At 39.0% G+C, this 17,414-nt stretch overlaps 1 protein-coding gene across 3 annotated transcripts in view; it reads left to right on the plus strand.

Moving 5' to 3' along the window:
* Positions 1-11,712, plus strand: part of SLC12A1 (solute carrier family 12 member 1) — a 95,025-nt gene extending 83,313 nt beyond the window's left edge. For all 3 annotated transcript variants that reach the window (XM_058428022.1, XM_032176190.2, XM_032176191.2), the window contains exons 24-26: positions 6,726-6,861; positions 8,909-8,976; positions 10,019-11,712. In XM_058428022.1, coding sequence (XP_058284005.1) covers positions 6,726-6,861; positions 8,909-8,976; positions 10,019-10,154 — 340 coding nt within the window. In that variant the 3' untranslated portion in view covers positions 10,155-11,712. The remainder of the gene's footprint in view (positions 1-6,725; positions 6,862-8,908; positions 8,977-10,018) is intronic.
* Positions 11,713-17,414: the final 5,702 nt, after the last annotated feature.

The following is a 17,414-nucleotide window of genomic DNA, read 5'->3' on the forward strand; positions in this document are numbered from 1 at the left end:
TTGGCTCCAAAATAAAAAAAAAAAGAAAATGACAAAATAAAAGTAATCATTTAAATATCTTCAAAATGTGACATTATTTTAATCCTCGTTAATTGTTATATTTATCAACTCCATTAGTGTCTTAGCTCAGGCTGCTATACCAAAATGCGATGGACTGGGTGGATTAAACAACAGACATTTATTTCTCACAGCTCTGGCAAAGTTCTGGGAAGTCCAAGTTCAAGGTGCTAAATTACTCAGTTCCCTTTGAGGGCCCTCTTCCTGGTGTGTAGATGGCCACCTCCTTGCTGTGTCCTCACATGGTGGAAAGAATTCTGCTGTCTCTTTCTCCTCCTATAAGGGCACTAATCCTAAAATAGGGAACCTACCCTCATGAATTCATCTAAACCTAATTACCACCCAAAGGCTTCACCTCCAAATACTATCACATGGAAGTTAGGGCTTCAACACATGAATTTGAGTGGGGGGACACAAGCATTCAGCTTATAACAATGATATTTTTGGGGGGTTTTGTGGGTTTTTTTTTTTTGAGACAGGGTCTCACTCTGTCACCCAGGCTGGAGTGTAGCAGTGCAATCTCAGCTCACAACAACCTCTGCCTCCTGGGCTCAGGTCATTCTCCCATCTCAGCCTTGTGGGTAGCTGGGACCTCAAGCACGTGCCACCACACCTGGCTAATTTTTTGGTGGCGACGGGCTTTCGCCATGTTGCCCAGGCTGGTCTCAAGCCCCTGAGCTTAAGCCATCTCCCCGCCTTAGCCTCCCAAAGTGCTGGGATTACAGGCCTGAGCCATCGCACCCGGCAACACTGATATTTGAAAACAGTTGTAGGTTAGATCTTCACAGTAGTTTGCAAGGGTGCAAGAAGATTGTTTAAAAACCATGGCCAATTATAAATTAAATTAAATATTTAGAGTTATCATTTAACAATTATAAAATGTCTTCAATTATTTATAGTCTAAAATCATATTTTCTGTTGCATTCAGGTGTAATTTAATACATTTGATTTCGTGTGGGGTGGGGCCTCCAAGAGGAATCATACAGAGGGATGTGAAGGTCCTGGAATGGCTTAGATTACCATGGTTCTGTCAGATATCTTCCCTTTTCTGTTGACCATCATTTCTTCTTCCTTTTGTACTTCTTGATGGATTATAATTCCACAGTTTTCAAGGCTTCTTGCCTCTTTCCTTCCTTTGATTTATTGCTATTCTATATGAGCTTAATAACTAACTGAAAATTATTCCAATTTAAGATGCATTCCTACTGATCAAACAAACTTTAATTTCATATTCTTTGAGGTTATTCACGATCCTTCCAAGGAGATGGGTCAGTTAAAATGGCTTTACAAAACACCTTAACTGCAAGGTGCTGTGGCTCACGCCTGTAACCTCAGCACTTTGAGAGGCCAAGACGGGAGGATCGCTTGAGCCCAGGAGTTCCAGAGCAGCCTAGGCAACGTAGCAACACTCCAAAAAATAGCAAAAATTTGCCAGGCTTCGTGGTGTATGCCCATAGTCCTAGATACTCAGGAGGCTGAGGCAGGAGATCATGTGAACCTGGAAAGTCAAGGCTGCAGTGAGCCATGATCACCCCACTGCACTGCAGCCTGGGTGACAGAGTGAGACCCTATCTCAAAAAAAAAAGAAAAAGGAGCCAAGCACTGTGACTCACACCTGTAATCCTGGCACTTTGGGAGGCTGAGGCAGCAGATCAGCTGAGGTCAGGAGTTTGAGACCAGCCTGACCAACACGGTGAAACCCCATCTCTACTAAAAATTCAAAAATTAGCCAGGCATGGTGGTGGGTGCCTGGAGTCCCAACTACTCAGGAAGCTGAGGCAGGAGAATCACTTGGACCTGGGAGTCAGAGGTTGCAGTGAGCCGAGATCGCACCATCGCACCTCAGCCTGGGTGACAGAGCAAGACTACATCTCAAAAAAAAAGAAGAAAAGAAAAATACATTAACTGTGATCAGAAAGCTATGATCGACAGTGTTAAACTGATTATTACTTTGTGATATTTCTTTACATCATACTCTACTGCCTTACATTCTTATATTTCTACAGTTGTAAATACATAAGAAAAATTAAGAACATATAATTTTCATCAATAAATGGAATTAACATTCTGATATGAACTGGGTTGTCATACAATAATCTCTAGTAGCCTTCCACTTTTTATTCAAAGAATTTCCATTCTCTATGTCATTGCATTTTGGCATTTGTAGTGATATAATCAAACAAGCTCATCATATGGCTCTAATTGGTAGAAATACATCCTCTTTCGTAACAGCAAGTCCAACAATTCCTTAATACATGCTACTTAGCAATAGGGCATAGCTGGCCAGTGCTCTGCAAGATAGGACCATTTTCTGTTGTCTAGAGGGTAGTCACTGTGTCTTCTACTGACTTTGGATTTCCTATAAGCCCTAGCTTAACGCTGGGCATGAATTATCCACCCACTTCATTTTATTTATTTATTTATTTATTTAATTTATTTATTTATTTATTTATTTATTTTTGAGACAGGGTCTCACTCTGTGGTCTAGGCTAGGTTGCAGTGGTACAATCATAGCTCATTGCAGCCTCTAACTCCTGGGCTCAAGAGATTCTCCTGCCTCAGCCTCTTGAGTAGCTGGGTCTACAGGCATGAGCCCCTATACCCAGTTTTTTTTTTTTTTTTTTTTTTTTTTAAAAAAAGTCTCACTATGTTGCCCTGACTGGTCTCAAACCCCTGGGCTTAATTGATCCTGCTACCTTGGCTTCCCAAAGTGCTGGAATTACAGGTATGACCCACTACATCTGGCCTCACCCACTTCTTGTAGCCAAATTCTCCTTGCTGTTGTTGGTCTTATCCTTAGCTAAGCATTATCAATGTTTGCTGATTAATTTGTCTCTATATTTCTTTGTCTCTTTACTTGTCAATCTGGTTTTCTCAACCCAAGTCCTTGTTTCCTTCCTCTTCTTTCATAATAGTCTCTATTCAGCTGCCATGGTCACCACCCTGCAAAGCCATCCTTTCTGTCCTGTTGCTGAGGAGGCTGATGTACCTCTCCCATTAACCAAGCCTCTTTATTCTTTGAATACTTTTCATAGTCTAGACACTTTTCTTCTTACTACTCTGACCTTTGTCCCAAGATGTCCTCTTCTGATGTCCACCATGTTAATTTGGTATTTGTCACATGTCCTCATTATCCTGGAATAAAGAGAATTAATTTTTTTGTCAGGAAATAAATTAGTTTTCAAAATTTTGGAGATTTTCTCTCTGTTGTTTCAAGGTATTAAGGAAAATGCAGAAAAAAAAATCCATTCTTACTGAAATAAAAGAATCCTTGTGGCCCATATACCCTGCTGACGAAACAGGAGGCCACCAGGAGTGTGCTGGAAGAGCCATCCTCCTCTCTTCAGCCTCCTACCATAGTGATGCCATATTACCTTATAAAACAGTCCATATCTGATGTTGGCAATGGCTGTTCCAAAACCTGAAGGTAACCCTAATGTAGAAGACAGTATGGTCATTCAATAAATCTCACGGATGGCCACTAGTAGCGCATCTGGCACATTTGTAATACCTTAATTAAGGCAACTCCTCTGGATGGTCTAATCAGAGAAAGAGAACTCTTCCTCTGGGCTGATGCAGCCCCAGACCCAGGGGCTAAGGCTTAGAGAATAGAATACTGGCTCAATTTCAGCTCCCACTTGGACCTTGGCCAGGTGGCCCTTACCTACTGTTAACAACTATCCCATGATCACTCACTATTCTTTCTTGGTTGGCAGGTGATATACAATGTCAAAAACAGTTCGTCAATGATTTCCATGTTGGAGGCTAATTTTAAATGCCCTCAAATTGCCTTTAATAAATCTTTTGACTACCATAAAACATCAGTAAGTCTTGAAGGAGGAATTTTATCATAGAAACATTATCTATAAACATGGTAGGGCAAGGGTGAAAGGGAGTACAAAAGCAAAGTTAATGAGAAAATAACTGAGCCAGGAGAAACTGAAAAGCTCTTGTGCTTAAATTCTATTTTTTATTGTATAGACTGAATTAAAAGTCATAGGACAAAAAGACAACAATTTTTATGTGGAAATCAAAGAGAAACTAGAAGCAATTAAGTAGGTAATTTAGTTTAAAGATGCTAGAGTAGTCCCAGAAACAACTGGTACATTACTTTGAGAGAAGAAATTTTATGTGGACTTAGGGGGAAAATATTATGCAATTTAAAAATTTTTAAACTTTATTATGAGGAACAAGGATGGGTAAGGCAGCAGTTAATTTTAAAAATTGAATTCTTATTTATATTTAACAGCATGTAACACTTGGCTTATTCTATAGTCAATTAAAAGTACTTATAAGGAAAAAAATCAGATTTAATGAGAATCAAAATAGAAATCTTGAGCTAGGCCAGGATCCTCTAGTGAAGAGAATGAAAAATGGCCAGCTCAGAGATGATCCAAAGGATAGACCAATCAAAGATGAACATAGAGAAGGAGCAGTAAGAGTTCAAAGACAAAAATGGGCAAATATAGCCCCGTTATCACCCCCTGTGTCACTTAGCATGTTTCAATTGCAAGTAAAAGAAAACTTAACTCACAGTGATTTAGACAATAGGAATTACTTTCATATATAACTTAAAAATAAAATCATATTTTGGATTTCAGGGTATGCTTGATCTAGACTAATTTTGTAATCAAGGACTAATTCTCTTTCAGTCTCCCTACTTTACTTTTTTTTAATAAAAGCATCTATCAAAGTTGATTTCACTTATAAAAACGAGATGACTGTCAATTGCAACCAGGACTATCTACTCGCTCACGTATGTTTCGTAGGAGAGAAAGTTCGTCTCTTCCCAAATTACTGAGCTCAGGGTCCAGGGCTCCTTTCAGGTTTCACTAACCTAAGCCACTGAGACATTACTGTGGTCAGCATAGTTGTGGGTACTTATTGGTTCAAGTTTACCTGTGTTATGTGCCCACCTGGCCAATTACTCTGGAAGAGGACATAGAGTTGCGCTGATTGGCTGACGCTGGCATGGAGTCATTCCCACTGGAACTACAATGAGGAAAACACAGTACGGATACTGGGGAGACAACCAGCAACCTCTACTCCACCTTCTATTTCTTAGGAAACTATTTTTGTACTGTGCTTTCTAACAAGGATTTGGGCTGAGCTGCAAAGAAACTCTCATCCTGATCAAAATAAGTATACAAAGAGCTTAAACAGAAAGCCTCTCCATTGCTAACCTCAATCCTGTGGCTGCTGAGTAAAGTGAATGTCTTGCCTTTCCAAGGCACTGCATGCTTTTCAGAGCACTGTCACCTAAATCCTCACAGTGACTCTCAAACCAGTTTCTAGCAGCCATTGTTACTCCCCTTTTATAGCCTAGAATATCCGGGTCAAGGAGGACAATGCAAGAGCTGGAGCGAGAACTCAGACCCTACTCTCCAAAGCCAGCACCTTTCCATAGTAATGACCACTCCCAGAGGTCTCTAAAGGCACGATACTGTTGAAATATGAAATAAAAGTTGAAAGAATAATAGGGCCTATCAGTCTTATTCTTTCCCTGTCTTTGCCTACCTTTCTAAATAAGTCAATGCAATAGAAGCCTAATGCATTAAGTATCTTTTCAGTCTCTTAACAAAGGCTCACTAGTAGGGACAATCCTGCTCCTTTGTAATCTCTGCACTTTTATCTGCAAATCCTAAATCAGGCCAGTTGGTAAGATAATTGAACTCATTACTTCATATTTTCATTTCTTGACTTAACAGCACATCAATTCTAATTATTATTCATTCCAAAATTACTAAATTATAACTAAGCTACATTATATAAAACCAAAGAAATTGTTCATACTTGAGATCATCTTAAAGTAGCATACTAGAGGCAACTACTGCCATAAATTATAAATTTTACTTTGTGTCATTGTTTTTAAAAATAAATATTATGAGGTTCTTATAAGTAATTTTTAAAATGTTCTATAGCTCTTAGCTGCTAGTTTTCTCCTCAGCGATTTCTTTTTAAATGTTCTAACATAGCCTCAGATTTTTAGGCATTAAAACATTATTGATTTTTGTTCTTTCTCCTAACATGAACCTGAATAATACTCATTTGAAAATCTCAGACAGCAACATCAAACAAAAGGACAAGGGGAGCATTATTTGCAGAAAACATCCAAATTGTTCTACAATCATTAAACTTGTGGGAGCCCTTGCTGTTCTCCTCCTACCTGCCCGAGGCCTCCTGCCATGAGTGGGAGTTGCCATGTGGACTAAGGGTGAGGGTAGCCATATCCATTTCCTACATTAATTGATAAATGTCTCCCATAGAGTCTGTACAATAAGCAGGTGGAAACTCATTTGTGTGGTAAAGTATCTACATTACAACTATGTCTTTGACTACACTATGCAGAAAATGTATTTGCAGAACAATTACTACCTATGCGTATATGTGTTAATATTGTGTGTATGCGTATGTGTGTTAATATTGAAGATCTAATACCTAATAGGCTAACAAGGCCTCGAACACTCTAAGGCCTTTTCTGGGGTAGGGAGGGTGTACTGTAGCCATGGTTTTACTCACAGTAAATTCCCTGCAAAGATAATTCTTAAAAGATTTGCATGATATTCAGCTCTGATTCCACAGCCAGCAGAGCCAGTCATACCTGGAGTATCTGTGAAATAATGAGTTAGTTTCCCACTGTGAGGCCTCCTTTATAATTCAAATTTTAGCTGGAAAGTCTTTGAAGAGATGATTGAACCATATCGTCTCCATGAAAGCTGCAAAGATTTAACAACTGCTGAGAAATTAAAAAGAGAAACTCCGTGGAAAATTACAGATGCAGAACTGGAAGCAGTCAAGGAAAAGGTAAGGACTTGTCTTTCTTAATTTTTTTGCTGTCTAACTAGCTGAAAAAGGAAACAGTAGTTGATTTAAAGACAAAGAAGCAATATGTTTATTATCAAATGTCATTATTCAAGATCCAAGGTTTCTGCATTTTTCAAGTGCTTTTCAATCATTTACTGGATACGATTATTTAGAAAACTGTTTCATTTTTTCCCATAAGGTCAATTATATTTTAAAAGTTAAAAAATAGGTTATTGGTACATATTGTGAAGTCTCCTTTCAAATTTAATTTTAAAGACCAGGAGACAGATCCATCAGCCTAAAATAATTTGAGTCAATATGTGTGCAAAGTTGATAAAGTTAGATTGACTCACAATTTAACACAATAACAAATACTTTTAACCTGATGAAGAGATGGCTACGAAAAACTTATAAAGGCATCTGAGGAAACATATCATGTGATTGGAACAATGAATATGGAAGCTGGATCCAGCACACATTGTAAGATGGATGTAAAATGGTGAGCCTTTCTAGAAAGCCCAGTAAGATGCTCTCATCTGTGCCTTCTGTCCTGAGCCAAATGAAGTTGGTGATAATGAAAATAATGCGAAGGGCAGGGGGTCAACAACTAGGTCGAAGAATTGACACCTGGATTGGACGGAAATGAAAAGGGACCACAAGAACTTCTAAACTACAAAATCTTGAGTGTTTTCACAGGAGCACTCAAGCGCTGCTAATCTCATTGTACTTTAAGTATAATTGCAGGCATTTACAAATGTTAGAAAGAAATCTTAGGGCCGGGTGCAGTGGCTCACACCTGTAATCCCAGCACTTTGGGAGGCTAAGGCGGGAGGATTGCTTGAGCCCAGGAGTTCAGGGCCAGCTTGGTTAACAGAGCAAAACCCCGCCTCTACAAAAAAAAAATACAAAAATTAGCCTGGTGAGGTAGCGTGTGTGTGGTCCCAGCTACTTGGGAGGTGAAGGCAGGAGGATCACTTGAGCCCAGGGGGCAGAGGTGAGCTGAGCTCGTGCCACTGTACTCTAGTCTGGATGACAGGAGTGAAACCCTGTTTAAAAAAAAAAAAAAAGAGAGAGAGAGAGAAATCTTAGGATAAATGGGTTAATCAATTTAAAAGCTCATAACTCTTCAGGTGGGATTTTGGACAGTGAAGGAAGATAAGGGCCACCCTGAGACCCTGACCCCTGGGGCCCACAAGCCTCAGAGAGCCTCGCTTGGACTGACTGCCCACCATGCCCTACATAAACCACATTAGGAGTTGAACTTGGAAAAATTCGAGCAAGAAACACTAAAAGCCTTTTAGATTTAGTGAAAAAAAAAAAAAAAAAAAAGAGACTGAACCAGAATTATAAAGTCTGTGTGTAACAAACTGCCCAGTTCTGACCAAGTTTTTTCATATAATTGAGCAAATCATGCATCTGAGCCTTGGTTTCTGAACCAGTGAAATACAGTAATAAATATCACTCTCATCACTGCAAAGTGGTTATTTTTCCAGGTGAGTCTTTTGGTGGCTTTTTAATTGAAAGCCCCCTCTGCTTACAGAATATTCAGAGAGCTTAAAGAAAGGCAGACTAGAATATAATCTATGTTCTTAAGAGTATCAAATTGGTATCAAGATTCAATCAGTTTTTTTTTTTTTTTAACAGAAAACCTATTGCCTCAAACTGGCCATTCCACTGTGCATGGGTATGGGCACATGCCACTGTGCCCATGGCAGGTTCATGAGGCTCCTTGTAGTGTAGGAAGAGGCTGGGGTAGGAGAAAACACCTTCTTTTTAGTGTTATCTACGTTGTTTGCTTCCCCTCTCCCTAGAATTTAATAAGCCACTATAGCACAATGAAAATCTTTGTACTGTGTCTTATTCTTTATATTTCTAAAATTTCTCATGAGGTTTTAAAACACCATAAGTTTCTAAGCCTGAAAAAGTAATTGTAATTTTTACACATTTTTTAAGATGCGATTTTCTGCTTGCTCATGATTTAAGAAAATAAATTGTCATTCATAATTCTGGTAGAACTGTACTCAGCAAATCTGAATGTTGCCCACAGAGTTACCGCCAAGTTCGACTGAATGAACTCTTACAGGAGCACTCCAGAGCTGCTAATCTCATTGTCCTGTAAGTATCACTGCAAGCATTGAAGAACATTAGAAATAAATCTTAGGGTTAATGGGTTAATCCATTTAAAAGCTGATGACTCTTCAGGTGGGAATTTCGTTTTGTTTTTGTGGGTTTTTTTTTTTGGAACGTGGGATTCTTAGACAGTGAAGGAAGATAAGTGCCACTCTGAGACCTTGACCCCTCAGGCCCATGAGCATCAGAGAGCCTCACTTGGACTTGCTGTCCACCATGCCTTATGAAGAGGCATGTGCCCATCTAGTAAGACCACGCTCCAGGAATCTGAGACCCTGGATTTCTCTGCCTAACAGCCGCAAGTCAGCGACCACAGCTCACAGGCCCCATACCTGGGTGGGTGTCCCTGAGCCACTGTGCCCATGGCAGGTTCATGAGGCTCCCTGTAGTGTAGGAAGAGGCCAGGGTAGGAGAAAAAGGCAGAGCCATTTCCATTTTCACTCTTTACGCTCTAGCCTTACAAATGTTAGGGTTGTGTCTACTGAAAATGTATGTTTGTTTACTTAAAGATTGGTATTTAAACAAGAAAACCTCCAATGACTTCACATTTATATCTCATGAATTGACTCCTATGTATAAAGATAAATGTATCTTCACGTAGTGTAGACTGGAAAACTAGCCATCAAAGACATTGTAGAATGGTCTCCTGGATTGGGTGGTAGGGTTCCAATAGATGGTTTCTGAGGTTTTTCCCAAATATAAGATATTTAAATTATTTGAAAAAATCATTTACACCAAAAAGGGGGGGCAGGTATTAGCTGATCAAATTCCCTATTTAAAGGAAAGTGAAAATGTACATTTTTGTTTTGTCTTTACAATACCTAAGCCTGTTTTTCTGGTTTATAGATAGTATTACCTGAAAAATACATCAGTTTGCTCTCTACAGTAAAAATAATTTCAGTGCTTTCATCTTGGGGTGGGGTAAAAGTTAAGGCTGCCAGTTATTAAATAGCTCAGAAATACTAGTGCCATTACTACCTATAGTAATTTTCACTTTCATTTTTAAATTTTTCTTTCATGTCATTAGGAGCCTTCCAGTGGCAAGAAAGGGATCCATATCGGATTTGTTGTATATGGCTTGGTTGGAAATCCTCACAAAGAACCTCCCACCTGTCTTACTAGTTAGAGGAAATCACAAAAATGTCTTGACATTTTACTCGTAAAACATGGAAGATTAAAATACATTTTAACTTAATGTAATGCATAATTAAGAAACATGTTCCAGTACTTTATGTTGTAAATCTGATCCATGGATATGCAAACCTCTGGAGACGATCCAACCAGATTCTACATACATTGCATAATTTTTATCAGTTAGTGCGAGCTTTTTTTTCTCTTCTCAGCTTAAGAGGTTGTCAAAGCCAATGCTATTCCTAGAAAAACATTTTTGTCACTGCTGTTGATAAACAAGAAAATCAAGGAAACTCATGTTGGCTTATGCTCATGAAAACCACCAATGTGATTGTAAACTTCTCCAGACAAACTTAATCTTTTGTTTCTTAATTTTTGGTTTTCAGTGTTTGCTTCTCAGCCCTGGTATAGGTCTCAGGCCCACAGCAGGATCTCAATAAATGCTTACTGACAGGCTGGCATAGTAACCACGGGTGGTTATCAAAGGAAAAGACCAATAGGCTGGGGAACATAATTATGCTTGGCCCCCTCAGAGGCTTATACCTACAAAGCAGATTTAAAAATCAATAACTCAAAACTTTAAGAAGTACTTGAGTCTACAAAATATTCAAAGCAGTTACCTAAATAAGGTTATTTAATGTAACAGATTATATACTTAAAGTGATCTGAGCAATCATTGATAACATATGGCTTAAATTTGCTGCTGCCTGAAAAGTATATTAACTAGATTAGAAGACACCATATACTCCAATAAAATGAAATATATTCTATTCTCAACATATAAACTTTAATTGTACTCCCTATCAAATATTTTGAAATTTCCATCACGGCATTACTTTGCATATTTTTTTCTAATTAAATGGTTAGTACAGATGAAATCTTTATAGATGACTACTTGAAAACTAAGTGCCACAAATTTTCAAACCATTACTAAGAAATATATCCTGAATCATGTATTTAGTTACTTTCTATAGTGATTGTACGGATTTAAAAGAATAATTAAAATGTGAAGTTGAAAAACTTGTAAAATTTGGAATATACAGATACTGATTTTTTTTCATTTTTGTTAGTACACCTATAATACTTAATCACATTGACAAACCAATGAAAATATTGTTTTTCTGATGAATGGCTTGATTTTTCTCCTTGACATGTTTTGACTGTTCATTCTAGCTGAAAACATATATGGGAAAATATGAACCTGAAATAAAAGCACTCAAATTCGATTGCTTTGGCCTAGGTCATGTTTTTACTTTCAGTCACTAAAATTGTGGTGCAATGGTGTACCAGATGTGAGCCTGAAGATTTCAATCAGTGGCCTCATCTGCAGTTGTTTAAAGCTAAGATTCAAGATCAGGACTTCCTAACCCAGCCTCTCTGCTCAGAAGGATGACCAGAGAATAAGGGAGACCACTAGCAAAGCTTAGGCAGCTGGATATTCCTATTCCAAATCCAGGGCCACTGTGCTTAACTCTGCCCTCAATAAAACCCTTTCTCTTGAGCACTATGGACCTGAAATCCAAATGCCTAAACTCAGCTTCATGTGGGCCTGACACTTCTCTGAAATACTTGAGGGTCTCTGGGAAAGATGAGAAGTAATATGACTTCTTTAACAGAACATTCTGGCTCTTGTTTCTTTCCGGGCTGCTGCAAGTTGGGTTCCTTGGGAAACAGACTCTGAGACAAAGTTTAGCATGATCCCCTGGGGATCAACACCTGAGGGAAGGAGGGGAAGAAACAGGAAACATAGAGGTAAGCAGTGAGCTGGGATGCAGGCCCAACGACAGCCTCTGCTGACCCTACACAGAGTCATCCCAAGCAGGGCAGAGAGGGCCAGGCTTTTGTACTCTGCTTTTATCAGTTATTGCATGGGGGCTGCCTGGGAAGGGGTATGACCTCTGGGGCAAGGGGGTGCATGGGGCAGCTCTGTGCAGCGAAGGCAATGCCCCAAGGGCCTAGCAGGGAAAGTCTGCTTTATATAAAGCATATAAAGTAGTAGAAACTGAGTTACTGAATTTCCTGAGGGCTAATAGCAAAGAGATGGCTGAGCATAGCCCTTGGATTCCAGGTTAAGGGTTGGGTGGCTCTAAGGTACTAGAGATCTTGAGGTCAAGAGCAACTGTATTGGGAATAAATTCGGAGAGCAGAAAGTTAAAAGGATAGGGGCTACAGTCACATAGCAGATTTGTCCAGCCCTTGGTGCCCTGCTGCTGTCCTTTGCTTCACCCAACTCTATTGATCCAGCCACCCATCATCTCGATGTCTACACTCAGGTTTCTGAGCAAGAAGAACATTCCACAATCATGTGCATGGGTGTCCAACTGTCTCTGTCTCCTCACTTTGGGCATGTTTCTCAACAGCGTCCCCACCCTTTCTTCACCATGACTTCAACATCACTTTTTCAGTTGCTGTCTCTGCTCCCATCACCACAAACATAGACATATTCCTAGACATAAAATTTCTTTCATAGATAGTGCCATACCGGGAGCATTGTCCTATGAGTTTTTCACTTAACACTCAATTTTAGAAATATTTCAATGGAAGCTTTATTATAATTATTATTATTATTATTTAGAGACAAAGTCTGGCTCTCTCACCCAGGATGGAGTGTAGTGGTGCAGTTATAGCTCGCCATAATCTCAAACTCCTGGGCTCAAACAATTCTCCCACCTCTACTTCCTGAATAGCTAGGACTACATTCATATGCCACCATACCTGACTAACCTTTTAAAATTTTTTTGTAGAGACAGGAGCTCACTATATTGCCCAAGCTGCTCTTGAACTCCTGGCCTCAAGCAATCCACCTGCCTTGGCCTTCCAAAGTGCTGGGATTGCAAGCATGAGTCACCATACCAGGCCATCGATGGAAACTTTAAAAAGAGAGTATAAATTCTTAGGGACCACCATAACCCTGGTAAATTAGAATCTCTGGGAGTGGGACTGAGGGACCTGTATGTTCTGATGATCTGCAAGATTTTGGAACTACTGCTTTGAGGGCAGTCCCTCCCATTTCCATGATTTGATTTCCACTACATGTTGGTGTCTCCCAAATTTACATTTTTAACTCAGATCTCTTCTAAGTCTCAGATTCTTATATTTAAACACTAATTGTCTTGATGTTTCTCTCTAGGTGTCCTGCAGATACCCTAAATGCAGATTGACCAGACTTTTGTAAAAAAACACACACATACACTGGAGGAATGGCATCTAATTCTTTTTTTTTTTTTTTTTTTTTTGGATATGGAGTCTCACTTTGTCACCCAGGCTGGAGTGCCATGGCACAATCTCGGGTCCCTGAAACCTCCACCTCCCAGGTTCAAGCAATTCTCATGCCTCAGCCTCCCGAGTAGCTGTGATTAGAGGCACCTGGCTAATTTTTGTATTTTTCGTAGAGAGGGAGTTTTGCCATGTTGGCCAGCCTGGTCTCGAACTCCTGACCTTAGGTGATCTGCTCGCCTTGGCCTCCTAAAGCACTGGGATTACAAGTGTGAGCCACTGTGCCCGGCCTATCTAATTATCTTTCTCAATGCGTATCAGGTCTCCCCTAAAATGGCCACGATCACGCCACTGCACTCCAGCCTGGGCAACAGAGTGAAAATTTGTCTCAAAAAAAATAAAATAAAAATTTTAAAAAACAGAAGAAAATCTGCATCACAGCAGAAAACTAAGAAAGGATGCCATTCACATGGTAATATTTTTTAGAAATAAAATCATGCTATAGTTTACATGGGTGGAGACTGATGGAAGCAATCAAAGATCAGCTTACAATCAATGCTCCTGGGGAAAAAAAAATCTTAGGGAATAATTGCAGGAGACCCTGGGAGAATTCCAATAACCCCTCCCCACAATTGGAAGCTGGAAGTGAGAATAGGCAGTAGGACACGGTGGAGCACCTTCCTTAGGACCCATTGTGTTGGGTACTGCAAGTATTCAGAACAGCTTCCCTGAGAGGATGCGTGGTGTGCTTGGTGGGCGTTGCTACGCAGCATCTCATGGATGCCCTTGGCAGAGGCATCAGAAAAGAAAACAACAACATTGTGTGTAAATCCCAATACATAAAGAGCATAAAAACATTAAAAAATAATCCAAAAGAGAAAAGTCAAAAAATATTACTTAAAAGAGAGAAATTATACAATAATAGAATCCCACAATAGAAGAAAAATCAAACATGCAAGAAACAAATAGAAAACACAAATGTGTTCATCTTTCTTATTAACAAAATGACTCTCAAATTTAATGAAAAAAATCAAACTCTATTCTATCTGCAAGCATTATATTCAGAATTGAATATAAAAAGGCTAAAAGTCCACAAGTGGAAGTGAAAAACAAAGGCTAAAAGCAAAAGAATAAACAAAAATATATACAAACATTTAAGCAAAAGGAATAGAGTTGACAATATTAACTTCAAAGTTTAAGACTAAAAGAATTAGGAATGACAGGAGAGTATCATTTTATATTTATAAAATATAGCCACAACGTAGCTATAATAATAATGCAGCTTTCTGTAAACAAATAGCATAGTATTGACATAAATAATACAAAAATTGTTGGAAACAAAAGGACAGTCCCAGAAAGCCAATTTTTGATTTTTTTTTTTTTTTTTTTAAGATGGAGTTTCACTCTTGTTGCCCAGGCTGGAGTGCAGTGGCACAATTTCTGCCTACTGCAAGCTCTGCCTCCCAGGATCAAGTGAGTCTCCTGCCTCAGTCTCCTGAATAGCTGGAATTATAAGCATGTGCCACCACGCCCAACTAACTTTTGTGTTTTTAGTAGAGACGGAGTTTCACCATGTTGTCCAGGCTGTTCTTGAACTCCTGACCTCAGATGATTCACCCGCCTCGGCCTCCCAAAGTGCTGGGATTACAGGTGTGAGCCACTGCACCCGGCCAGAAAGTCAATTTTCTTAGGAAACAGTTCACCCTTATGACAATCTTTGACAAATCAAGTATAGGAAGAATTCAAACAACATTAAAAAAAATTGAATAGGTACAATAGTGCTCACCCACAGAAAATACATCAACTTTTAAAAATCTATTGAATATTTATGAAAACAAATTCTGTTAATAGCAAATAAAAACTCAGTAAATTCCAAAATGTAGAAATAGTAAATATAACACTTTTATCACAACACAATAAAACTGACATTACAAACATATAAACAGCAATATAGAAAACCTCACTTACTGGAAAAAGAAAATTCTCCTAAATAACTAAGGTCAAAAAGAAGTAGAAAATGCAGCTTTAGACTCTTTGGTAAAAATGACATGGAGAATTCCACATAGCAAAACATATGATAAAAAAGCAAGAGTTGGAGGTAAACATGTAGCCATAAATGGCTTTATTAATAAATAAGAAAAATGGAACTTAACATTAAACTCAAGAATTAAAAACAGCACAAAGTAATCAAAGCATGAAAAAGAAATTGACAGAAAAAGCAGCGTAGTAAGATGAAGAGCTCAAGCCTAGGAGACAGAGCTGGGAGCTGAATCTCACTTTCCCCACTCTCTAGAAGAGAATGCACCTCTTAGGGTTGTTGCAAACAGATGAGATAATGTGGGTCAATAGATGAGCACAGTACTGGGCTCAGCACTTTATGGTAAATACTTAAGCATAGGCATTATTATTTTCAATAAAGACAGTAACAGTTCAAATGACAAACTCAACTGTTGTTTGTTGCTGTTGCAAAAAAAAAAAAAGGAATAACATCAAATAAAAAAACTTCTTTTTAGTTTTAGAAGAATAGATAAAATATAAGTACACACATTTACAAATGAGCAAGGGACTTTGGGTTCAACTTTGGAAAAGAATGTCCTTTAAAACTCTAGTATGGCAAATTTTTAATTACAATAAACATATCTATTTGTAGTAAAATATAAACTACTCAAATTAACTCAAAAGGAAATAGAATACCAGATAAAATCTAATACCTCAGGATAAAACATGAAGATTGTCAAAGATTTAGCTCAAAAAAGGTTTCAACCCAAAGGATTTTTTCTAGGTGACTTCTTTTAAACTTTCAAAGAAAATATAATTACCATTCTATTTAAGCCATTGCTGAACAGAACAAGATAAAACATTGTCTTTCCCTTTCTCAGTTATTTTGCAAAACTAGCATAAACTTGATACCAAAATATGACAGACCACAAAAATAGGATAAAAGTCAATTTCTTGTATGAATAAATATAAGAAAATCCAAAATAGAATACTAGCAACTCAATTTTACCAATGTATTCAAACAATATTCCACTATAATCAGGAATATGGTATTCTAGGAATACAGATACATCTTATTGCTAGGAAATCAGTTAATTTAATTAATCCAATTCAGTAAGCATTTGTGACCATTTACATTCATATTTTTTGAATATTTATTTGTAAGTACGTAGTGTACCTCTAGAAGAATGCATAAGAAACCAATTAGGGTTGACTTTGGAGAAGAAAACTGAATGAAGGACAAGTAAGAAATTTCATTTTTACTATATACAATAATAACTATTCAAAACTAATATTTAAATAATTAAATCCATAAACAAGCTACTTGTCTGTCAGACTGTAATTATTAACTCATGTTTGATCTGACATATATTGTGAAGGTCATATATAATAAATTTCTGGAGGGTGGAGCCAAGATGGCCGAATAGGAACAGCTCCGGTCTCCAGCTCCCAGCCCCAGCGACACAGAAGACGGGTGATTTCTGCATTTCTGCTTGAGGTACCGGTTTCATCTCACTAGGGAGTGCCGAACAGTGGGTGCAGGACAGACGGTGAAGCGCACTGTGCGCGAGCCGAAGCAGGGCGAGGCATTGCCTCACTCGGGAAGCGCAAGGGGTCAGGGAGTTCCCTTTCCTAGTCAAAGAAAGGGGAAACAGACGGCACCTGGAATATCGGGTCAGTCCCATCCTAATACTGCGCTTCTCCAACGGGCCTGGAAAACGGCACACTAGGAGATTGTATCCCGCACCTGGCTCGGAGGGTCCTATGCCCACGGAGTCTCGCTGATTGCTAGCACAGCAGTCTGAGATCAAGCTGCAAGGCGGCAGCGAGGCTGGGGGAGGGGCGCCCGCCATTGCCCAGGCTTGCTTAGGTAAACAAAGCAGCCAGGAAGCTCGAACTGGGTGGAGCCCACCACAGCTCAAGGAGGCCTGCCTGCCTCTGTAGGCTCCACCTCTGGGGGCAGGGCACAGACAAACAAAAACTCAGCAAAGAACCTCCACAGACTTAAATGTCCCTGTCTGACTGACAGCTTTGAAGAGAGTAGTGGTTCTCCCAGCACGCAGCTGGAGATCTGAGAA

Source organism: Hylobates moloch, unplaced genomic scaffold (assembly GCF_009828535.3).
Source record: "Hylobates moloch isolate HMO894 unplaced genomic scaffold, HMol_V3 SCAFFOLD_14, whole genome shotgun sequence".
In the NCBI taxonomy this organism is placed as follows: domain Eukaryota; kingdom Metazoa; phylum Chordata; class Mammalia; order Primates; family Hylobatidae; genus Hylobates; species Hylobates moloch.